Source organism: Pongo abelii, chromosome 21 (genome assembly GCF_028885655.2).
Source record: "Pongo abelii isolate AG06213 chromosome 21, NHGRI_mPonAbe1-v2.0_pri, whole genome shotgun sequence".
NCBI lineage: Eukaryota > Metazoa > Chordata > Mammalia > Primates > Hominidae > Pongo > Pongo abelii.
Window position 1 is genome coordinate 34550726 of NC_072006.2, and position 22477 is coordinate 34573202.

Genomic DNA, 22477 nt, shown 5'->3' on the forward strand with positions numbered 1-22477 from the left:
CTAAAGCCCTTTTCCTTTTACTGTCAGGCCAGGCTCAAATCTCCACACCCTGCGCCACCCCAGCCATGGGGCTTTGGTTCAGCCTAGGACTTAGAACAGACTTCATCCCAATTCCCACACCATCCCAGTACAGCCTGGTTTGACCTCTGTTCATTGGGGACTGTTTTACCTGTTTCCAAAGCAAATAATTTTGTTCCCCACTAAAGGAATCTGCAAGGAGTCCTGGTCCTCTCTAAGCCACATGGGACCCACGGCAGGGTTTAGAGCAGAGGGGGTCATAATCTGACAGGTTGACCAGGACCTCACTGGCTATGTGTGGAGCATAGCCTGGGGGCCCAGGGAGCAAGGACAGATGCCGAGAGTATCAAAGAAGCTGTGATCCCCGCTAGAGATAATGGGGGCTGGGACTGGGGTGGAAGTGGCAAGACTGAGCAGAAGTGGTCAGATTCTGCATGCGCCTGAGGGTAGAGACAACAGATTGGATGCAGGATGTGAGAGAGACAAAGGAAAGCAGGGTAGCTCTGAGAGGCTGGGTCTGAACAACTAGAAGGGTATAGTTTACTTAATGCACACCCCGATTCACGGAAACCCTGGTGCTTTGGGTCTGGTTCTGGAACAAGACTGGGCAGAGACCCAGGAACTGGGTCAACAGGCAGAAGCCAGCAGCAGGGTTCACCCATCCTCTGGGCTCACTGGCTGCAGGGCTAAAGCCTGGGTCGTACCCTGGGTGAGGGAAGCACCACTTTCACCCACCCAGCCCCCGCCCTGACCCTCTTACACCCACCAGACCTGACCCAGCCTTCCAAATCAGTAGACCTGGGGATGAATCTAGCATCTGCAACTTGATGGGTGACCTCAAGGAAGTGACTCTGAGCCTGAACCTCCATTTGCCCATCTATAATTGGGGTCAACAGCAGAGCCTACAAATATCCAGACAGTCTTCCAGGCCCCAGAAGGCAGGCAAAGTCCTTGCACTCTCAGAGTTGGTAGCCTACTGGGGACACCAGTGAGGAACCTTGTGTGGGATGGGCCTTCAGGGGTCTTAACCTTTCCTGTACCTTGGGGTCCTTTGGCATCCAGTGACCCTCTCTCAGAAAAAAAAAAAATTTTTTTGAAATGTACAATTAAATGCATAGATTTATAAAGGAAACAAATTGCCTTGAGATGCAAATGTCAACATAACAGAAAACAGGTTTCTGATATAGTCCTATATTATTTCTGTATTAATGCACAAAATAACAAGACTGAGTGGTGGGTCAAGTACCTTCCATCATTTTGAGGCTGAGGTGAGTATACACAATGTGTCATAGATGTCCACAATCACTGCAATGAGACATTAGAGTATCTGCGGTTTCTACTAGTGACAAAGCCGCAGGCCCTGCTAACACCACTGTAATAGCCTGTGGCATATACTCACCACCACAGGAAAAGTTCATTTCAGTTAGAGGCTAGTGGGAAAAGAATGTCCTTTTTTTAGTGCAAGTTTACAGGTTCCTTGAATTCTATTCACAGATCCCTGGGGGTCCAGGACATCAGTTAGGGACTCCTAGTGTTTATATACTAGTTGTTAAATATTCTATTAATATACCTGTATACACTCTCATTCTACTTTTAAAATCCAAACAATTTCAATACAGATAATGTAAAAAGAAAATGCCATCATCATCACCCTATTGAAACCCCCTCCCCTGAAGCAAATCGCTACTGTCAATAGTTTGGTCTTTTCGGTTTTTATATAAAAATACATCATTTGGATCATTTTTACACACAAATGGATCCACATTGTATATAGTGTTCTGCCTCTTGGTTTTTTTTTACTCACAAGCATGACAGGGACATCTTTTCAGATCAGCATCTGATGTAGCTCAACCTCATTCTCGCTTGTTTGTTTGTTTGTTTTAAGATAGGGTTTTGCTCTGTCGCCCAGGCTGGAGAGCAGTGGCATGATCAGAGCTCACTGCAACCACCTCCTAGGCTAAAGCCATCCTCCTGCCTCAGCCCCCCAAGTAGCTGAGACTACAGGCACGCACCACCACCTTCAGCTAATTTTGTTCTGTTTTTAGTAGACACAGGTTTCACCATGTTACCCAGGCTGGTCTCCAAATTCTGAGCTTAAGCGATCCACCCACCTTGGCCTCCCAAAGTCCTGGGATTACAGGTGTGAGCCACCGTGCACAGCCATCAACCTCTTTGTTTTTAACAGCTACATAGTATCACATGCATCCGTGTGAAGAGACCACCAAACAGGCTTTGTGTGAGCAATAAAGCTTTTTAATCACCTGAGTGCAGGTGGACTGAGTCCAAAAAAGGAGTCAGCAAAGGGAGATGGGGTGGGGCAGTTTTATAGGATTTGGGTAGGTAGTGGAAAACTACAGTTAAAGGGGGTTGCTCTCTTGCGGGCAGGGGCGGGGGTTAGAAGGTGTTCAGTGGGGGAGCTTCTGAGACTCATTGTCCAGGAGAAGAAATATCACAAGGTAACGTCATCAGTTAAGGCAGGAACCAGCCATTTTCACTTCTTTTGTTGTTCTTCAGTTGCATCAGGCCATCTGGATGTATTCGTGCAGGCTTGGGCTCAGAGGCCTGACATTCCTGTCTTCTTAAATTAATAAGAAAAACAAAACAAAATAATGGTGAAGTGTTGGAACAGAACAAAATAGAGGTGAAGTGTTGGGGTGGCGAAAATTTTTGGAGGTGGTATGGAGAGATAATGGGTGATGTTTCTCAGGGCTGCTTCGAGCGGGATTAGGAGCAGTGTTGGAACCTAGAGTGGGAGACAGTAAACTGAAGAAAGATTTTGGGGTAAAGGGTGATATCGTGGGGTTGTTGGAAGGAGCATTTGTCATATAGGATGATTGGTGATGGCCTGGATGCAGTTTTGTATGAATTGAGAAACTAAATGGAAGACACAAGGTCTGAATAAGAGAAGGAGAAAAACAGGTATTAAAGGACCAAGAATTGAGAGGACCTAGGACATCCAATTAGAGAGTGTCCAAGGGGGTTCAGTGTAATTATTTACTTGATTGGCAAGTTTTTGGGCTCTGTCCTTGAATTTTTTATGTTGTCATATACCAGGCCAGATTGATTTAGGTAAAAACAACATTCTTCACTTGGAAATATGCAGAGTCCTCCTTTTTCAGCAGTGAGTAAGTCGAGGCCTATTCCTGTCTTTTTATATTAATAATAAGAAAAACAAAACAAAATAGTAGTGAACTGTCGGTGTCATGAGGGGAACAGGGAGCTCTTCAGTCCCATTTGCAAAATGAATTTTGGGAGTAAGGAAAACTAGTGTGCATGTGCCTGTCCAATTAGCAGGTAGACACATGTAGGTAGAGGATCCACAGAGGAAGAAGAGACCTTGTGCGAGGCAAAACTGGAAATGCAAAGTAAAAAGATAAGAAGGAATACTAAAAGGTTTCTTGTACCCAGACTCCTAGGGATCCAGCTAGGGTGGCAGCCGTCAGAGGTTGTAATGGAGACTGATGGGGTAACTGCCTAGAAGAGGAGGTTCAATTTCCATGGTGTATGAAAAAACGTCGAGTATCTACAAGCAACCATTCACTGTTATTTACAGGGCTGGGTATAAGCAAACAAGAAGAGGGCCTGAAAGGAGAGTCTGAAGAGCAAGGGGAAGGTAGCCAAGGATGGAGTGAAATACAAGATAAATGTCTTAAAGGAAACGAGAGGTTTTAAGAGGTGGGCTAGTGGCTTGTAACCCACATAGAAGAGGTTATGAAAGGATGATAGAATGGAATGGGCCTGTGAGGCTGGAAGGAGGAATTTTCCTTGGTCCAAGAACCATTTGCCTTGTGTGGGAAGAGATTGATAGGTGGAAGTTTCAGTGGGAGAATAGGTGGGAGTGATGGAAAGAAAGTAAATCATGAGAAAGGGCTTGACTGAAGTAATAGGGGCTGTCCCTGAAGCCTTGTGGCAGTACATCCCAGGTAAGTTGCTGAGGCTGATGGGTGTCAGGGTCAGTCCAAGTGAAACCGAAGAGAGGCTGGGATGAAGGATACAAAGGAATAGTAAAGAAAGCATCTTTGAGATCCAGAACAGAATAACGGGTTGTGGAGGGACATATTGAGGATAGGAGAGTATATGGGTTTGGCACCACGGGGTGGATAGGCAAGACAATTTGGTTGATAAGGCGAAGATCTTGGACCAGCCTGTAAGACTTGTCCAGGTTAAAATGTCTCGGCCTAATAAGGGAACTGGGCAGGTGGGGATAATTTAAAAAGAGTGCATAAAAGAATGTTGTCCCAGGCCGGGGGCGGTGGTTCATGCCTGTAATCCCAGCACTTTGGGAGGCCAAGGCGGGTGGATCACGAGGTAAGGAGATCAAGACTATCCTGGCTAACATGGTGAAACCCCGTCTCTACTAAAAAAATACCAAAAAATTAGCCGGGCATGGTGGCAGGCACCTGTAGTCCCAGCTACTCAGGAGGCTGAGGCAGGAGAGTGGCGTGAACCTGGGAGGCGGAGCTCGCAGTGAGCCAAGATCGCACCACTGCACTCCAGCCTGGGCAACAGAGCGAGACTCCATCTCAAAAAAAAAAAAAAAAAAAAATGTTGTCCCAGTCGGCACCAAAGCTGGGGAGTTTTAAGGAGTCTAGCAGCCTGGCCGTCAATACCCGCAACAGTTATGGAGGCAAGGGAAACAGGCCCTTGAAAAGAAGGTAATGTGGAGTGGGTAGCCTTTGTATTGATTAAGAAGGGGACAGACTTACCCTCCACTGTAAGAGTTACCTAAAGCATCTGTGATGGTCCAGGAGGCTTCTGAGGCAATCAGGCAGTGTCAGTCTTCAGCCGTTAAGCCGAGAAAGTCTGGGAAGGAGTCAGTCAGAGAGCCTTGGGCCAGAGTTCCAGGGGCTCTGGGTGTGGCTGTTGGGCGAGTTGGACAGTTCCCTTTCCAGTGGGGTCCCACGCAGATGGGACACGGCTTAGGAGGATCCCCAGGCTGTGGACATTCCTTGGCCCAGTGGCCAGATTTCCAGCACTTGAAGCAAGATCCTGCGGGAGGAGGTCCTGGAGGAACACCTGGCCGCTGCGGCTTAGGCGTTTTGAAGTTCTTGTGTGCTGCAGATGTGGCTGGGGTTTCTCTTACAGCCGAGGCAAGTAATTGCAACTCAGAAGTATGTTGCCACTTGGCTGCCTCTTCTCTATTATTGTACACCTTGAAGGCGAGGTTCATTAAGTCCTGTTGTGGGGTTTGAGGGCCGGAATCTAATTTTTGGAGCTTTTTCTAATGTTGGAAGTGGATTGGGTAATAAAGTACATATTAAGGATAAAATGGCCTTCTGGCCCCTCTGGGTCTAGGGCTGTGAAGCATATAACGGTAGCTGCTAAGTGGGCCATGAACTGGGCTGGGTTTTTATATTTGATGAAAAAGAGCCTAAATGCTAACTGATTTGGGAGAGGTCGGATAAAGAAAAAGGGGCATTAACCTTGACCGTGCCTTCAGCTCAAGCCACCTTTTTAAGAGGAAATTGTTGGGCAGGTGAGGAGGGCTAGTTGCAGAGTGAAACTGTAAGCCAGTCCGGGTGTGAGGAGGGGAGGTGATAGAAGGATTATAGGGTGGGGCAGCGGATGCTGAGGAAGAATTGGGACCTGGCTCAGCCTGGCGAGGAGCAGCCTCGGGGAGGAGGGGAGAGGTCAGTTGAGTCCATAGAAAAGGAGGATTCAAAGGACTCAGAGCTTGGGGTGGAGACGGAAGGAACAGACAGGAGAGAAAAAAGAAAGATTTGGGACAAGTCACTTTGGGAGCAGAGACTAGGGAGGGACCAATGTCTGAAAAAATGCCTGGACATCAGGCACCTCAGACCGTTTGCCCGTTTTTTGACAAAAATCATCCAGGTCTTGTAAGATGGAGAAATCGAAAGTGCTGTTTTCTGGCCATTTAGAAACATTGTCGAGTTTGTACTGGGGCCTAGCAGTATTGCAGAAGAAAATAAGGCATTTAGGTTTTAGTTCAGGTGTGAGTTGAAGAGGTTTTAAGTTCTTGAGGTCACAGGCTAAGGGAGAAGAAAGGGGAATGGAGGGTGGAAGGTTGCCCATAGTGAAGAGGTAAGTTTAAAGAGAAAGCTAGAGACACAGAGAAGCGGGTGGTGAGCAGCCCTGGGCTGTAATGTGGGTGAGCAGCCAAAGCAGGCGTCCCCGCAATTGACTTGCCACCAAGGGAATGTGGGTGAATGACCAAAGAAGGTTTCCCCTCGGTGATCAGACACCAGTGGAATGGGGGTGAATGATCAGGGCAGGCGTCCCCGCAGTGATTAAACACCAAGGGAAGACTGTCTTCCTGAGTCCATGACCGGTGCTGCAGTTTTGGGTCCATGGATAAAATGTGTCTCCTTTTTCTCTGCTAGAGAGAAAAAAGAACCGGAATTGGAAGGACAGGGAGATTGAAGGGTAGTGAGAGAGGCTGAAGAAGAGAGTGAAAAGACCATTTACTCGATTTGAAATTGGTGAGATGTTCCTTGGGCTGGTTGATCTGAGGATCCAAGGTCACAGGTGGATCTCCTTATGGAGTGAGGGCAAGGACAGGGAACCGGTCTCCTGAAGGAGTCCTCCTGTCCCGGGTCTTCAGCACCAAATATCATGCACATCCATGTGAACCAAACAGGCTTTGTGTGAGCAATAAAGCTTTTTAATCACCTGGGTGCAGGTGGACTGAGTCCGAAAAAGGGAGATGGGGTGGGCAGTTTTATAGGATATGGGTAGGTAGTGGAAAATTACAGTTAAAGGGGGTTGTTCTTGGCGGGCAGGGGCAGGGGTCACAAGGTGCTTGGTGGGGAGCTATGGAGACTTATTGTCCAGGAGAAGGAATGTCACAGGGTAATGTCATCAGTTAAGGCAGGAACCAGCCAGTTTCACTTCTTTTGTGGTTCTTCAGTTGCATCAGGCCATCTGTATGTATACGTGCAGGCTTGGGCTCAGAGTCCTGACACATAGTAAGCTATGGCCCAGACATACCAGAATTTATCATGCGTTCATTATGTAACTACAACCAGAATTATCTCAGGAATGCTCCCTACAACCCAGGGGAAGGAGCTATGATTATCTTCATTTTAGAGAAAAGGCTCAGACCCCAGTAGAGGCCCCAGCCTAAGGTCACACAGCCAGTAAGCTAAGAGCTGTGATTCACACACAGGTCCATCCATGCAAAGCACTACTCTCTCTGCACTGATTTTTATCTGCAGTTGACAAGATGCATTTCCCAAACAGGAACCTCATGCACCATTTTCCATGGAAGAGAGACAGATGCAGGTCATATCATTGTTACTCATCTTCATTTTGATCCTAAGTTACCAGACACGCTCCCACTTCAAGGCCTTTGCACTTGCCTTTTCCTCTGCCTGGAATTCCCTCCCTCCTGACTCTCCCAGACCTTGCTTCTTCTCAGCCTCTCAGCCCAGATGACCCTCTCTGGTGGGGCTTTCTCCATCATCCTGGCGAAACTTGCCTCCAACCCCACATATTACCCTGTCTTATTTTCTTCATAGCATTCATCGAGATTTCAATGCAACTGATATATTTAGTAGAAGTGCCCTGGAATCAGAAACTTTACAAATTTTGCTCATTTCTGATTATCTAATACCTAATACAGGATGAGCACATAGTAGGTGCTCAAGAAATAATTCCTGAATGAACACATGAATGAAACTCAGAGAGGGTGAGGGGGTTCACTGGAGGAAATCTATTTAATGTTACATATGTATATCTGCGGCATTTTATAGAACCTTGTGTTGGGGGCGTTGTTTTTTATTGAGGTATGACCACTTACAGCAAAATCTACCCTTTTCACATATAGTTCCATGAGTTTTGACAGACATATACAGTTATGTAACCACCAGCAAAATCATGACATAGAACATTGCCAATATCCCAAAAAGCTCCCCCGTGTCCTTTAACAATCAATCCCCACCCGCCCTAACCCAGGCCCTGGCAATCACAGATTCTGACATTTTTAGAGAGTCATACAAATAGACTTCTACAGTGTGGAACCATTGGAGCTGCATATTTTTCACTCATGACCCATCCGAGGTTCATCTGTGTGTTTGCACACATCAATGGTTCTTTCCTTTTTATTGCTCAGTGGAGTCCATTGCATGGATGGACTGCAGTTTCTCCATTCGCCAATCGATGTCCATTTTATATAAATAATGCAGGAGAGAAACAGGCTTGAGCAGATCTCCTTGGCCACAGAGGCTGCTCATCCATGGATCTGCACCTGTTATTTGTCTGGATCACCCCTCCTCCCCCAGCCCCTGCCTGTGAAAATTTCTTTCTTTTTCTTCAAGACCCTTTGCAAATGCCCTCTCCCCAGCAAGGAGCAGGGTATGCTGACCCATGACCCAGATCTGTAAAGTGGGGCTCAGAGAAACACAGTACTCTCCAAGGGCCCGCAATGAAATTGTGGCAGAGCCAGAACTCAAACCCAGGGCCAAGGGGATGGGGCAGTAGACCAGGGACCAAAACTCAGTCTTTTTGCCAGCTGGAAGGGTGATAAGAGGTCAGGCCTTTGTACCCCATCATAGGCCTGAGAATTTGGCAGCCTGAGAGTGATGGAGAAGGGGAAGGTCTAATCCTGGAGTCAGTGCAGCACATAGAGAGAAGTGGATCCAAAAAAACAAGAGAAGTAGATCCCACGTTGGGTCAGTTCCTCCACTGGGATCCATCCCCTGCCCTTCCAGCTGGTGCCTCAGCCATGGCCCAGACCTAGCTCCCCCCACCCAGGCCAAAGTTAGTCTCCAGAGCCCAGCCCAGCCTAAGTGAGCCCATCTGGCCCAGATTATCCATCCCAGGGCCCATGCTGGTGGGCGGGTGTGGCAAATTGGGTGATGGGCTCCAGCTGTGGGTAACCTTTGCCCTGCCCAGCCACTTGCAACCGCAGGACAAGTGGGGGACCAGTGAGATGCTTGGGGAGCTCCAGTCACTTGAGAGGACCCTGAGCTGCCCTGAATCACCAGCTCAGCTCTGCAACCCTCAGACAAGGAGTCTTAGAGCCTAGCCTGCCAGATGGTGACCTCGGGCAAGACTTCTGGGCCTCAGTTTGTCCATGTTCAGGCAAATGAGAAGCTTGGGGAAGATGCCTGGGAAAGTCTCACCTCAGGCATGAATTTGCTGTTTGACTACTTGGAGCAGGTGCTCAGTACCTGGATGTCTGCTTTTTAATTTAGGTTCTAGGAGGTCAATGATGCATGAAAAAGTCTGAGACCAAACTCGATATAGCTGTATTTGTCCTCATCCATGCTGGTGGGCCCAGCCAGCCACACATTAGAATCTCCGGGGAGCTCACATGCAGTCCATGACTAAGATTTACCGCGGACCCCTGGACCAGCCTGCTAGCCCATGCTCCGATGTTAATGACATCGAAGGCACCTCTCCCGAGGAAATCTCAACTGCACCACCTCTACTACGCCCCAATTCAGCAGGAAGCAATTAATGCGGTCGTCCGCCGACCTCCCCAACAGCTCTTGGGTTTTCCTGTTGAGAGCGGGGACTGAAAGACAGGACTAGCTGGATTTCCTAGGCCGACTAAGAATCCCTAAGCCTAGCTGGGAAGGTGACCGCATCCACTTTTAAACACGGGGCTTGCAACTTAGCTCACATCCAACCAATCAGAGAGCTCACTAAAATGCTAATTAGGCAAAAACAGGAGGTAAATAAATAGCCAATCATCTATTGTCTGAGAGCACAGCGGGAGGGACAAGGATCGGGATATAAACCCAGGCATTCGAGCCAGCAACGGCAACCCCCTTTGGGTCCCCTCCCTTTGTATGGGAGCTCTGTTTTCACTCTATTTCATGCTATTAAATCTTGCAACTGCAAAAAAAAAAAAAAAAAAAAAAAAGAATCTCCTGGGAGCTGACAGAGGGGTTAAAGACAGGAAGGCACAAAAGGCAGACCCATGGAGAGGAGGGCAGCCTGGCCCAGAATAAGGCAAGTAAACAGATTTGAAATCCACATTGGGATCACAGTGGGCAGTACTTACTAGTGGGTTGAGTGTGGCTGCTAAGAAAAAGAGAAATTAAGATTGAGGTCTGGGTTTGGGGCTTCAGAACTGGGCGGAGCCATTTCCTGAGATGGGAAAGACTTGGAAGAATGGGGTGGGAGTTACAGGGACAGAGGCGATGGGAGCTGAGGAATTAAGAGTTTCACACTGGGCTTGAGATGCTCATTGGAAACCAGGCAGAGATGGCGAGTTGGGGACATGCAGGGGAGAAGTCTGGGTGGGAGATGATGACGGCCCCATCAGCACAGGGGGATGTGGAAGTCCAAAGACCGATCTCAGCACCTGGGACAGAGCCCTGACACATTTGGATCCTCAGACACCTTGGCCTCTGGTCCTGGTGAAGCTTAATAATCCTTTCTCAGAAATGCGTAAAATCAAAGCATAGGAACACTCAGTAATATGGAAATCATAAGCAAAATATGAAAACTAAAATCTGTGATCAGGCATAGCATTATCCAGTGGTGGGTGTGATGTCTATTATTCCAAAGTCCTGGTGAGTAAAAACAATGTTTTAAGATACTGTAAGAGTGTGCTGTGATATGAAAATATTTGGGATTTCTATTGGTAATGACTCTCAGGACCTGCTAGTATGGCTGTGGTTTGTGAGCTAGGCTCATAATTGAAGGAAATGCCAAATTTTAATTGCAGTTAGTGGACAAAAAATGTGATTTTTTTTTCTCACTCAAGTTCATGGAGCCTGTGGTTCTTCATTAAGGACCCCTGACCTAGGGAGTGAATGTACATAGAGACAAGGACCTAGGACTGGGCCATGGGGGCCCTGCCATGTAGGAGTCTGTAAAGGAGGAGTCAGAGAGTGGGTGGTTAGGGGCTAGGAGGAAACCAGGATTGGGGGGAAGTCATCCAGCAACAGGGAGTGGCCATCCAGGTGATTGCTCCTGAGATGTCAAGCAAGATGGAGTGTCCCTTGAGTGCAGTGTCAAGGAGGGCTATCTATGACAAGGTGAATTAAAGAGCGAAGGGGGGAACTGGGCGTGGTGGTGCTCTCCTGTAGTCCCAGCTATTTGGGAGGTGGGAGGATTGTTTGAAGCCAGTAGTTTCAGGCTGCAGTGAGCCATGATCACATCACTGCACTCCAGCCTGGGTAACAGTGAGACCCCGAAAGGCAAAGGGACCTCCCAGGATGGAGAAACATGACTGGAGGTATACAGGACGATGAACACTATGGGCTATATTTATTCTCTATACTTTTTTTTTTTTTTGAGACATGGTCTCACTCTGTTACCCAGGCTGGAGTGCAGTGGTGCATCTCAGCTCACTGCAACCTCCGCCTCCCGGGCTCCAGCGATCCTCCTGCCTCAATCACCTGCGTAGCTAAGACCACAGGCTTATGCCACCACGGCTGGCTAATTTTTGTATTTTTAGTAGAGATGGAGTTTCACCATGTTGCCCAGGCTGGTTTCAAACTCCTGGGCTCAAATAATCCACCCTCCTTAGCCTCCCAAAATACTGGGATTACAGGTGTGAGCCACTGCACCTGGCCTCTATGCTTTTTTGTATGTGTGAAATGTAACATCATTATATTATTAACGTTATGTTGTTGTTTTTTTTTTAAGTGAGGGTGGGTATGGAGATGAGAAAATGGAGACGACTTGTAGAAGTTTTGTGTTAATGAGATCAGAGAAATTGGAGAAGCAGCCAGAGAGGCTGTGGAGTTAGTTTTTAGATGGAAGCTGTTAGCACATGCTTGTATGCTGCAGTGAGGGGCTGGGCTGATGATGCAGGGAAAGAAGGAGGAGGGTCTCTCTGGTCTTCAGTCCCCGCTGCTACTCTGCATCAAGGGCTCTCACACTTGAGCAGGCATCTGACTCAGCCAGGGGGGTTGTTAACCACAGATGGCTGGGCACCATTAAGAGTTTCTGGTTCAGGAGGTCTGGGGTGGGACCTGGAAATTCACATTTTTAATGAGCTCTCAGCTGATGCTGACGGAAGAACCACACTTCGAGAAACACAGCTCTAACCAGTACTACTACCGCCCACAAGCACCCGCTCCAGGATTTGATGATGGAACTTGCTCCCTTTGAAACACTCCAGGGTGAGGAAGGGATAGGAGTGAACAGTCAAGATGGAAGAAGGGAGAAGAGATGAAGGAGGAAGTGGCTGGAGCCTGGCCCGAGCCAAGGTCACCACCTCTCCTGGGGAGCACCCATCTTCCCAGGGAACCTGAGAGCTGTCCAGTTGGACCTTCTGAAAGACTGAGTGAGAGGGCAAGGGAAGGAGCCAGGGACGGGGGTGGGGGGGGGGGCGTGGTGAGAGGCCAGCATGTGTGCCGAATGGAGAGGCAATGGTGGAGGGGAGCTGGCTCTCTGCCTGCAGGCACTGAGCCCTGAGAACACACTGTTCACCTTTACAACAGCATACTGGTGTCATGCCAGACCAGCTCTCCTGCCCTTGGGAAAGAGAGCAGCCCTGTCAAAGAAATGAACATTTGCATGTGGGATCCCAGAACATCAGAGCTGGGAGAACCCTTGGAGACTGGCCAGTCCAGCCCCATTTGGCAGATGGAGGGGATCTGAAGATAGAAAACACAGCTTGGCCAATGGACCTGCAAACTCTTTGTACAAGGGAGAGATGCATTCCCACTCCCTGCTGGCTGGCTCACCCTGAGGAAGCTGGGGAAGGGGCATGAGATTGGGCGCTGTGCTCTGACCCTTGCTGTTTCCCCTTTTTCATCAATTCATTGAACGCACATTTATAAGCACTCACTGTGCGCCATGCATTGTGCCAAACATAGAAACAAGGTAGTGAGCAAAACCAAGTCCCTGGCTTCATGGACTCTCTAGAATTGACATTCTAGAGAAAGAAACAGACAACAGACAGATAAAAAGAGAGATAGTGATTTTAAAAAGTCAGGTGGTGATAAGTGGTATGAAGAAAGCTGAAACAGCATGAGGATGTGTGCCATGCAGAGGGGATCAGGGTTGGGGGAGGATTCTAGAGGGAACAGTAAGGGAACAGCTTGTGGGCACATGCTTGCTTCGTTAGAGGGATGTCATGGAGGCATTGCATCGGGATTGAAGTAAGTGAGGGAGAAGGGAATAGGAGAGGAATGAGAGTGTAGTGGCAGGCCCAGCCACGGAGGAACCTGCAGTCATGGCTTTCCTCTGCGTGAGACAGGAACTCTGGAAAGATTTTGAGCAAAGGAGGAGTATGACTTGACTTAGGTTTAGCAGGATCCCTCTGGCTGCCTAGTGGGGGATGGACTGTTCAGGGGACAAGGATGGAAGCAGAGAGGCAGACAAAACAGGCATATAAATCCCTCCCAGGGAAAAATCTACTGGGATAGTCCAGGCAAGAGGTAATGGTGGCCTGACCTGGCCCGGCATGTTCTGAGCCAGGGAGGCCTCACGTGGCTGCTCAGTGCCCTCCCATGGTGACACGTGGGAGGGACAGGGGGCTTCCCCCAGCCCCTCCCCCGTGACCCCAGCCCATGGTCTCCCACAGCTAGAGAGGGCCATCAAGACGATCTTGAGGTCGAAGCTGGAGCAGGTCCAGCAGCAAATGGCCCAGAATCAGACGGCCCCCATGATAGAGCTGGGCACCAGCCTCCTGAACCAGACCACTGCCCAGACCCGCAAGCTGACCGACATGGAGGCTCAGGTAACAGAGGGTGACTGAGTGGGCACTGAGGGCCTGTGGCTGGCCAGGCTGGTTCGTAGCCCCAGTCATCTTACCTTGATCTCTGACCCTGAGTAGGGTCAAGGCCTCCTCTGGGCCTGTAGCCCCCGGGGTCCCTCCTCCCTGATGAACTTGTCATAAAACTATCTCTCTCCAAGCTATGAGCCCTTGGGGGTGGATGCTGGGCTTGGCTTTTCTGCCTCTGTAACTTCAGTGTCTTGGTCTGTGCTGGGCACTGGAATGAGGGGTATAGTAGCACAGCTCCCTTGCCCTCAGAGGACTTACAATGTGGCGGGTGAAGATGGATAAGAAACAATTCATTGGGCCTCTGGGGCCAAGGACTTGGAGAAAAGAGGTATCTGAGCAGCAAAGAGCAGGGAAGGAACTAGTGAATAAATGAAGGGTAGGGAAGTCAGTGGATGAAAAAGTGAATAACAAATAGACACAAGTTTGTGCCCATTTGTTTGTTTGATCCCCTGTGTGCCAGGCACTGCTTGAGAAGACTGGTGTCTAGTATATAGCAGGAAACAAAGCAGGCATACATTCCTACTCCTGTAAACTTCCGCTGAAAATGAAAAGATAAGTGACATATATGGTTATGCACTGCTTAATGTTCCAGTCAACAACTTGCCACTTAGACAACAGCAGTCCCATAAGAGTATCATATGCTGTTTTTATTGTACCTTTTCTATGTTTAGATATGCATACACAAATACTTCCCACTGTGTTATAACTGCCTACAGTATTCGGTGCAGTCACATGCTGTATGGATTTGTAGCTTAGGAGCAATAGGCTGTCTCATATAGCCTAGGTGTGTAGGTGGCTATACCATCTAGATTTGTGTAAGTACACACTATGATGTTTGCACAATGACGAAATTGCATAATGACGACTTTCTTACAACATCTTTCCATCATTAAGCAACACATGTTTGCATATGTTAGCCAGTGACAGCGCTAAGGAGATAATAGCACGGAAGAGAGAGCAACAGTGGGGGTGCATTGGGAGTGGTGGGGGGGATGAGAGCTGCAAGCTCCTACAGCAAGGCCAGGAGGGGCCATGGAGAAGGTAGGGCTGCAGCCAGACTTACTGCAGAGAGTGCTCTAGACAGGGGATGCAGCATGTGCAAAGGCCCAGAGGGAGGATGGACGTGCTGGCAGGTTCAAGAACATCAGGAGACCAGTATGCTGGAGTGACCAGGAGGAGAGTGGCAGGCAAGGAGCTGGAGAAGTGATAGGGACAGATCACACCATAGGGCCTTGGAGGCCATGGCGAGCACTGGGGCATTTCTGTTGCGTGAGATGGGAGCCACAGGAAGCTTTTGAACAGAGCAAACAAGTTTTAAGAGGCAGCCCCAGGCTACTGAGTAGAGAATAGACTGCAGGCAATGAGGGAGGAGTCCAGGGCCAGAGTGAGGGCCACAGAGCAGGAGAGAAGTGGTCAGGTGCCAGCTGGAAGGCAAGGCTGACAGGACCTGCAGATGAGTTGGATGTGGGGGACAGGGATGACAGCTCCTGGGGCCTAAGCAGCAGGGAGAATGGAGCTGCCATTGCAGTGATGGAGAAAGGCAAATTTGGGAAGCAGGTAATAAGGTAAGTTAGGGCCTGTGAGTGAGTAACCACAGGAACTACGACTGGGAGAGTGGAAATGGGTAAGTTTCTTGAGTGGCAGGGCCTGTGGGCAGGTGGGTGGTTGGGCAGGGCTCCTGTAGCGCTTACGCAGCCCCCTACCTGCTTCTGCTTGCTGGAGCAGCTCCTGAACCAGACATCAAGAATGGATGCCCAGATGCCGGAGACCTTTCTGTCCACCAACAAGCTGGAGAACCAGCTGCTGCTACAGAGGCAGAAGCTCCAGCAGCTTCAGGGCCAAAACAGGTGGGTGTGGCACCTGGCACCAGACTAGGACAGGGGCTGGGGCTGGAGTCAAGTTTAGGACCTAGGGCAGGCACCAGAGCCAGGGCTAGGACTGGGGCTGGAGCCAGGACCGGAAGCTGGACGTGGGCTGGTGTCTGGGATAGGGCCTGTGGCCAGACCTAGGAGCTTGGATTAGGACTGGGGCAAGGAGGTATCCTGGGAGTTAGGGCTGAAACTAGAGCTGGGAATAGCCCCTGCTGGGGAAGTACTGAAACCAGGATTGGAGTCTAGACTGAGGCTGGAAATGAGAGTGGTTACGGGGCTGGGCTAGGGGCCAAGCAATGTGCTGCACTGGGTGGGACAGGGGATAGGCATCTTCCTGGGGCCCAGGACACCCTGATTCTTTCTTTCCCTTTCCTTCCTTCCTTCCTCCTTCTTTTATTTATCTCATAAATTTTAACAGCTTTATTGAGATCTAATTCACCCACCATACTATTCATCCAGTAAATTTTATTGGCTTTACTTCTTTGCAAATAAATAAATCTGGTGCTATCCACGATTCCTTTCCCAGAAACAACCACAGTTACCAGGTTCTTGTCTACACTATCAGAGAGTCTTTGCGTTTATAAGCAAATAGGCATCAGGGGAACACCCTTTAAATTACAAAAAAAAATGGTCATGAGGTTTAGATAAAGCAGAAAAATCTGGCAGCTAAGGCTGATTTCACCTCAGTTTCAAGCTGAGTGAAGAAAAAAGCTGCCAAAGTCAGGGTTCTGGAGAAGGCAAAATCTACCCACTGAACAAGCCACAGGCCTGTGAATCAGACAAGATGTTGTTCACATGCTGGTTCAGGATAAGGCCATGAGATCCCCCAGCTCTCTCTAATCTGGGTGCAATTAATGACAGTCTGCCCATCTTCTTATCCTCCCAACCCAAGGTCTCAGTGGCAAGGACTGGGACACTTTCAATGACTCTAAATTAACACTAGGTGTCTAGAAATCAGTGAGGTTGGAGGACGTCATCAGTAAACTCTTGGCCCATGAAGACAGAGCGGGAATTCTAGAATTTCAGTGTGCCCCAATTCTCTCTTTTCCTGCAGCGTAATTGGGAGCCCAGAGGAAATTTCTTTTTCCCTACCTGGACTCATTTTCTTAGTCTGCAGAATGAGTCGGCACAAGTGGATATACAGTAAAATATCTCCCTCCCAGCCCTGTCCCTCAGCCACCCACCCAAGCCAGAGGTAGCCACTGTTCCTAGTTTCTTGTGTATCCTTCCATTCATTCAACCAACAATTATTTTTTGAACTCTTTTCATGTGTCAGGCACTATTATAGACACTGTGGATACAGAAGTGAACAAAGAGACAAAAGCCCCTGTCCTCGTGAAGCTGACATCCTATAAGCGGACATTCCAGGGTTTCTTATGAATATGCAAACGCATACATACAGAAGATTGCTAACTTACAATGGTTGGGCTTACAATTTTGTGACTTAACAATGGTATGAAAGTGATACACATGCAGTAGAAACCGTACTTTGAGTACCCATACAACCATTCTGTTTTTCTCTTTCAGTACAATATTCAATACCTTACATAAGCTAATCAACATTTTATTATAAAATAGGCTTTGTGCTAGATGATCGTGCCCAAGCACAGGCTAATGTAGGTGTTCTAAGCATGTTTAAGGTGGTCTAGGCTAAGCTAGGATGTTCAGTAGGTTAGGTGTATTAAATGAGTTTTTGACTTAGGACATTTTCAACTTATGATGGCTTTATTAGGACATAGCCCCATCATAAATTTTGGAGCATCTGTACATTCCCATTTTTATCCTTTTTAAGCCCAAATGTAGCCTACTACTTGTTTATACCTTGTTTCTATAAATTATTATTCAGTCACCTTGGAAAGATTCTATAACTGCATGACATGCTTGCTCATTCTTTTCTCCACCTTTATAATGCTCCACCATATGTGGTCCCTGCTTTTATTCCTCCAGTCCCCAGTTAATGGATATTGAGGTTGCTTCCAGCCTTTTACTAATCCAACCAGTGATACGATGAGTAACATTTCCATATTTCATTTCACACATGTGGGTAAATCTGGAGGATAAAATGTCCAAAAAGAAAGAGCTGAGTCAAAGGCTTTCTTTTGAAAAACTCCTCTTTGCTTCTAAATCCATTACAAAAAATCTCTTGATTATTATAATATCATAGGACAACAGGAACCTGTACAAAATAAAAGTGAAAGTTGGGCCCTCCATCCTGCCCCCATCTTCCTCCTCTCCATCTCCATCCACTCAAACCTGCTCTGCAGAAGTCACAGCACTTGAGGGAATTTCTTTCATATTCTTCCCAAACACAGGCACCACTGCGGTCTTTCCAGCCTTCTCCTATATGTTCACCCCATTTCTCTGTATTTACATTAATACTTTCTTTCTTCTCTTGCCACACATGAGGTTAGACTTGATGTGCCCCAAGTCCTGGGCATCTTTCCAACTCTGTGCAAATGCCTCCTCCTTCATGACTGCGGAACATTTCCAGGGACGCCAAAACGCAACGGATTCAGCCAGTCCTGGCTGTTGGGCATCTAGGCTATATCGTTTTTGGTTTGTTTGTTTGTTTGTTCGTTTTTCTATTACAAGCAAGTCCCCAGGGCCATTCTTGACCATGCTCCCTAGAGGATATCTCCTGAGAGTAGAGTGCTGGGTCAAAAAGCAAGCACATTTGGGATTTGATAATAGCTACCCAGTTGCTGGTGTCCCTCCCACACCACCTGTTTCTTCCACTAAACCTCAATCTATATTACTCCAGGGCCGGGTATCTCTTTTCTCCCCTCCTCAATCTGTGCCTACAGTGGGCACAGGACGTTCCACCACACTTGAGTCTCATGGTCGAGCTACAGGGACTCCAGGGCCCGGGGAGGCGCGCGGGGGTGCGTGCTTCGCGAGGATGTCAGGCTCACCTCTGTGCGCCCCCTACCCCGCAGCGCGCTCGAGAAGCGGTTGCAGGCCCTGGAGACCAAGCAGCAGGAGGAGCTGGCCAGCATCCTCAGCAAGAAGGCGAAGCTGCTGAACACGCTGAGCCGCCAGAGCGCCGCCCTCACCAACATCGAGCGCGGCCTGCGCGGTGTCAGGCACAACTCCAGCCTCCTGCAGGACCAGCAGCACAGCCTGCGCCAGCTGCTGGTGTTGTTGCGGGACCTGGTGCAAGAAAGGGCTAACGCCTCGGCCCCGGGTGAGTGAGCGGGGTGCGCCCCAATGTGGCTAAAGACGGGCAGGAGAAGGGAGGGAGACTCTGCTCACACTCCAGGGTCTCTAGGCGCCTGGGAGCCCAGACCTTCTGTGAAATAGAAATAACAATAAACAGTAATAATGGCGGCAACAACAATCCCAATCCAGGCCCTGTCCCCTGATTCCATGGGTGACCTTGGGCATGCCCCTGCCCCTCCCTTGGCCTCAGTTTACCCATGGGTTTTGGAGGTGAGGATAAGGGCAACAGCAATCCAGACTGACAAGTTTGGTCTCCAGGATTCATTCTCCAGCCCCACTTTCTTGGGCTTGTACTACCCCTCCCTGGGCCTCAGTTTCCCTAGCTATAGAATGGGAGGAACTGGGAGGTTGGACTCAATGCACCCCAAGGACCTCTCTCATCTTAATGCCCCTGCCCCTAAGCCCAAGAGGGCCAAACAGAAGTGAAGAGGCATCTGTGGCCCTGGCTTCTGGGGCAGGAAAACAATGCTGGGCCGGGTTCCCAGGCTCTCACTGACTCCTTCTAACACGGCCTACTTGGGGTGTCCAAGGCATTCTTGGCCCCAGCTGCAATCACTCAGTCAACAAACATTTACTAAGCACTTACTGTGTGCCAAGCCCAGTGCTGGGTGCTGGGGATGCAGCAGTGAATGCACAGTCACAGCCCCTGTCTCTTGCAAAAATGTCCAATCCCTGGTCTACAGGTCCCAGAGGGAAGGAGAAAGAAATACATGGTTTTTGCGTGCATAATATGTGCCAGATGCTTAGCTATCAGTGTTCCTGAAGTTTCCAGACCATGAAAACAGACAGGTCCAAAGGCTGTGCGAAGGAGAAGGGCTCTTAGCCTGAGGCTAGCAAGGTGCATGGGAGGCTTTTGAACGGAGTGGGACCACTTTCAAGAAGCTCTGATTGGAACCATGAGTGGAGATGTCTTGATGAGAGAGAAAGACCAAAGGGGCTACTGCTGCTCCTGGATCCATAGTGGAAGGTTGGAAATCCTTTAAGACCCAATAGTGATGGCACTCCAGGCACTACCAGGGCTGACAAGGATTTGAGGGCAGAAGATCCCACCCTGGCTCCATCTAAGTCTGGCAGACCCAGCTGAGTAGGGATTTGAGGCCTAAGGAAGCTACAGGCAGGAAAAGTAGACACCTTCTAAACCGCGGCATGTGGATTAACCTGAACCCATTACCGGCGTATGCATAGACCTGGCTGTGAGCTGCCTGAATTCATCCCATGTGTGGGTTTCTTGTAGCTCAGCCCAAGGCACAGGGCCTGGGCCCAACGCCTCCCACTAACCCACTGGTAACACAGTCCCCAGGTGAGGCTGAATGTCTGCTCAATCGTCTGAGTAGGAGATTGTGTTGGGCACCTCACCTTGGGTACCTTTTGCCCAAACACCCTGTCCCCTGTGCTCCACTATCACCAGGGAAGGACACTAGGCAGCTGCTTTCACCCCCTTCTGGATGGAGAAACTGAAGGAGAGACTCAGTCACCAGGTATAGAAGAGAGGGCTGGATGGAGATGGGGCACAGGAACCAGGCATCTTTGAAGTCTAGCAGGAAGGGAGCACTAGCTCTCTGCATGGCTTTGTCCCAGTCAGGTGGAGGCTGGTGAAAGGAGAAGAGAGTCAAGTCTTCTGATGTTCCCAGGCACTGGGGAGTTTGGTTCAGAAGGTTACAAGGACAAGGGCACAGGCAGAAAAGACCTAACTTGTGCATGATATAAAAGCAGCAATTGTTCATGCAGGCTGTTTGCCCAATCTTACGTATGCTCAGTGGTGGAAATCCAAAGGAAGATGTGTAGGAGGAAGGGCACTGGCTTTGCAGTCAGATGGGCCAGAGTTCAAGCCCTGGCTCCTTCACTTATTAGCACTGGAACTTCATACAAGTCACTTATTTAACTTCTCAGAGCCTCAATTTTTCTTACTTGTAAAACGGGAATAATAATCTCATAGAGTTCTTGCACAGAGAATCAGATGAGTTCATGCATACAAAAGGGTTCAGCACAGCGCCTATGCCCAAAAGTGAGGGAAACTGGTACAAATTACCAGCCCAGATATTCAGAGGAGGACCAGGCCAAACTGCTGCATATCAATATCAGTCTATCCTATTCTTATGCCTCCCAAAAATATTTTTCCTGGCCTCAAACTACCCCTGGCATTACATGGCACCTTGGACACACTACAATACATGGTAAGTATTTCACTTTTAGTGTTGATATTATTGTTGTTATTGTTATTGATATTGTTGTAGACTAAGGAAAATAACGGTGAGCAGAGCCTTGGAAAGGGTGGCTGGAAATCTCAGGCCAACCCTGGCTCTGTCCTTGCCTTACTGGGTGAGGTTCAGCCCATCCCTGCTCACCTTGAGGCCAACAGCCTCCTCGTGCTTGGCTGGACTCCAATTCCCCATGGGGAGCTAAGGGGGTGCCAACAGGTGGGGCAGGGGTCTCCACTGCCCAGGAAATGCTTGTGAGTGAACTGGGATGGATTTGCGGGTCTTAGTCATCTCATTTGTGACATGAGAGCAATAGCCTTCTCTGGACAAGTGCCCCAGATCCAGGATCTGGGATCCCCGAAGTTCAGATGTAAAGCCAAACCAGGAAGTCCCACCCTGTGGTAGCCTCCTGGTTCCTCACTGGTGTTGACAACCTATCCATCTGGAATTTTAGCCCCATCCTGGGTACCTGCCTACCCAGAGAGATTGGATTCTGGTAGAATCATAGTTCAAACCTCTAACTGGATTCCACTAATTGAGACAGGAGATTTTAAATCTCTGCACTTTATTTGTCAATAGCCACTTTTTCCAGGCCAGGCCTAGAAACCCCTGGTAGGCTTTGGTCATTAATACTGTCCTGATCTCATGTAGTCCAGAGGGAAGAAACAGGGTCCCTTTAAGGCCAGCCGTCAGCTTCCAGGAAGGACAGAATAAGGGAGTATATGCCCAGGGCAGCAGGGAGATCCAGCCAAAAGTGTGGGTGGGCTATGGAGGGGAGCCCACAGCTTCCCACCCAAGGGAGCTCCAAAGAAGGAAGGTTCTGCCTTACCTGGCTGTGTGCCCCTGGGCCAGTTGCCTCACTCTTGGGCCTCAGTTTCCTGGTCTGTGAAATGGGAAGTGCCTCACTGGAGTTCAGGCCCCAGTAACTCTCTCCCAGAAAACTCTAGCAGCCTCCTCTCTGGCCTCCCAGCTTTGAGTCTCATCCCCTCCAGCCCCCACTCCACACTCTGGACAGAGTGCTCTTTCTCAGCCCAGAGAATCTAGGCTCCACAGCCTGGCATGCAAGGCTGACCTGGCCCTGCTGAAATCTCAGCTTCCTCTCTCCTTTTCCTTCCCCACCTTCTCTGTGCCAGCCTTGTCCTACCCTCTCAGTTGCATCAAACAGCAAGCAGCCTCCCTGGTCTCAACTCGTCTCTCACGGTGTGAGTCATTTCCTCTCCTTGGCCTCAGCCTCAGTTCCCCTCCCCATGCCCTGTCCTCTGCACACACTAGGGCCCTTCCTACCTTGGGGGCCTTTGCATATGCTGTTTCCTCTGCCTGGAACACCTTCCCCTTCTCCATTGGGCAACTGCTGCTCATTGTACAGGTTCCAGCTTACTGTCACCTCCTCTACGAAATCTTCCCAGGTCTGACTCATCTCCCTGTCCCCAGCACCTCCCAGCCCAGAACCTGGCACAAAGCAGGCAGGCATGCCCACTTGGCTCCTTCTCTCTTTCCTTGCCCACCTCCAACTGACT

At 49.1% G+C, this 22477-nt stretch overlaps 1 protein-coding gene across 1 annotated transcript in view; it reads left to right on the top strand.

The window, feature by feature from the left end:
• Positions 1-22477, top strand: part of ANGPT4 (angiopoietin 4) — a 48991-nt gene that overhangs the window by 12983 nt on the left and 13531 nt on the right. Inside the window, exons 2-4 of the mRNA XM_002830146.4 lie at positions 13472-13627; positions 15398-15519; positions 18480-18727. Coding sequence (XP_002830192.1) covers positions 13472-13627; positions 15398-15519; positions 18480-18727 — 526 coding nt within the window. The remainder of the gene's footprint in view (positions 1-13471; positions 13628-15397; positions 15520-18479; positions 18728-22477) is intronic.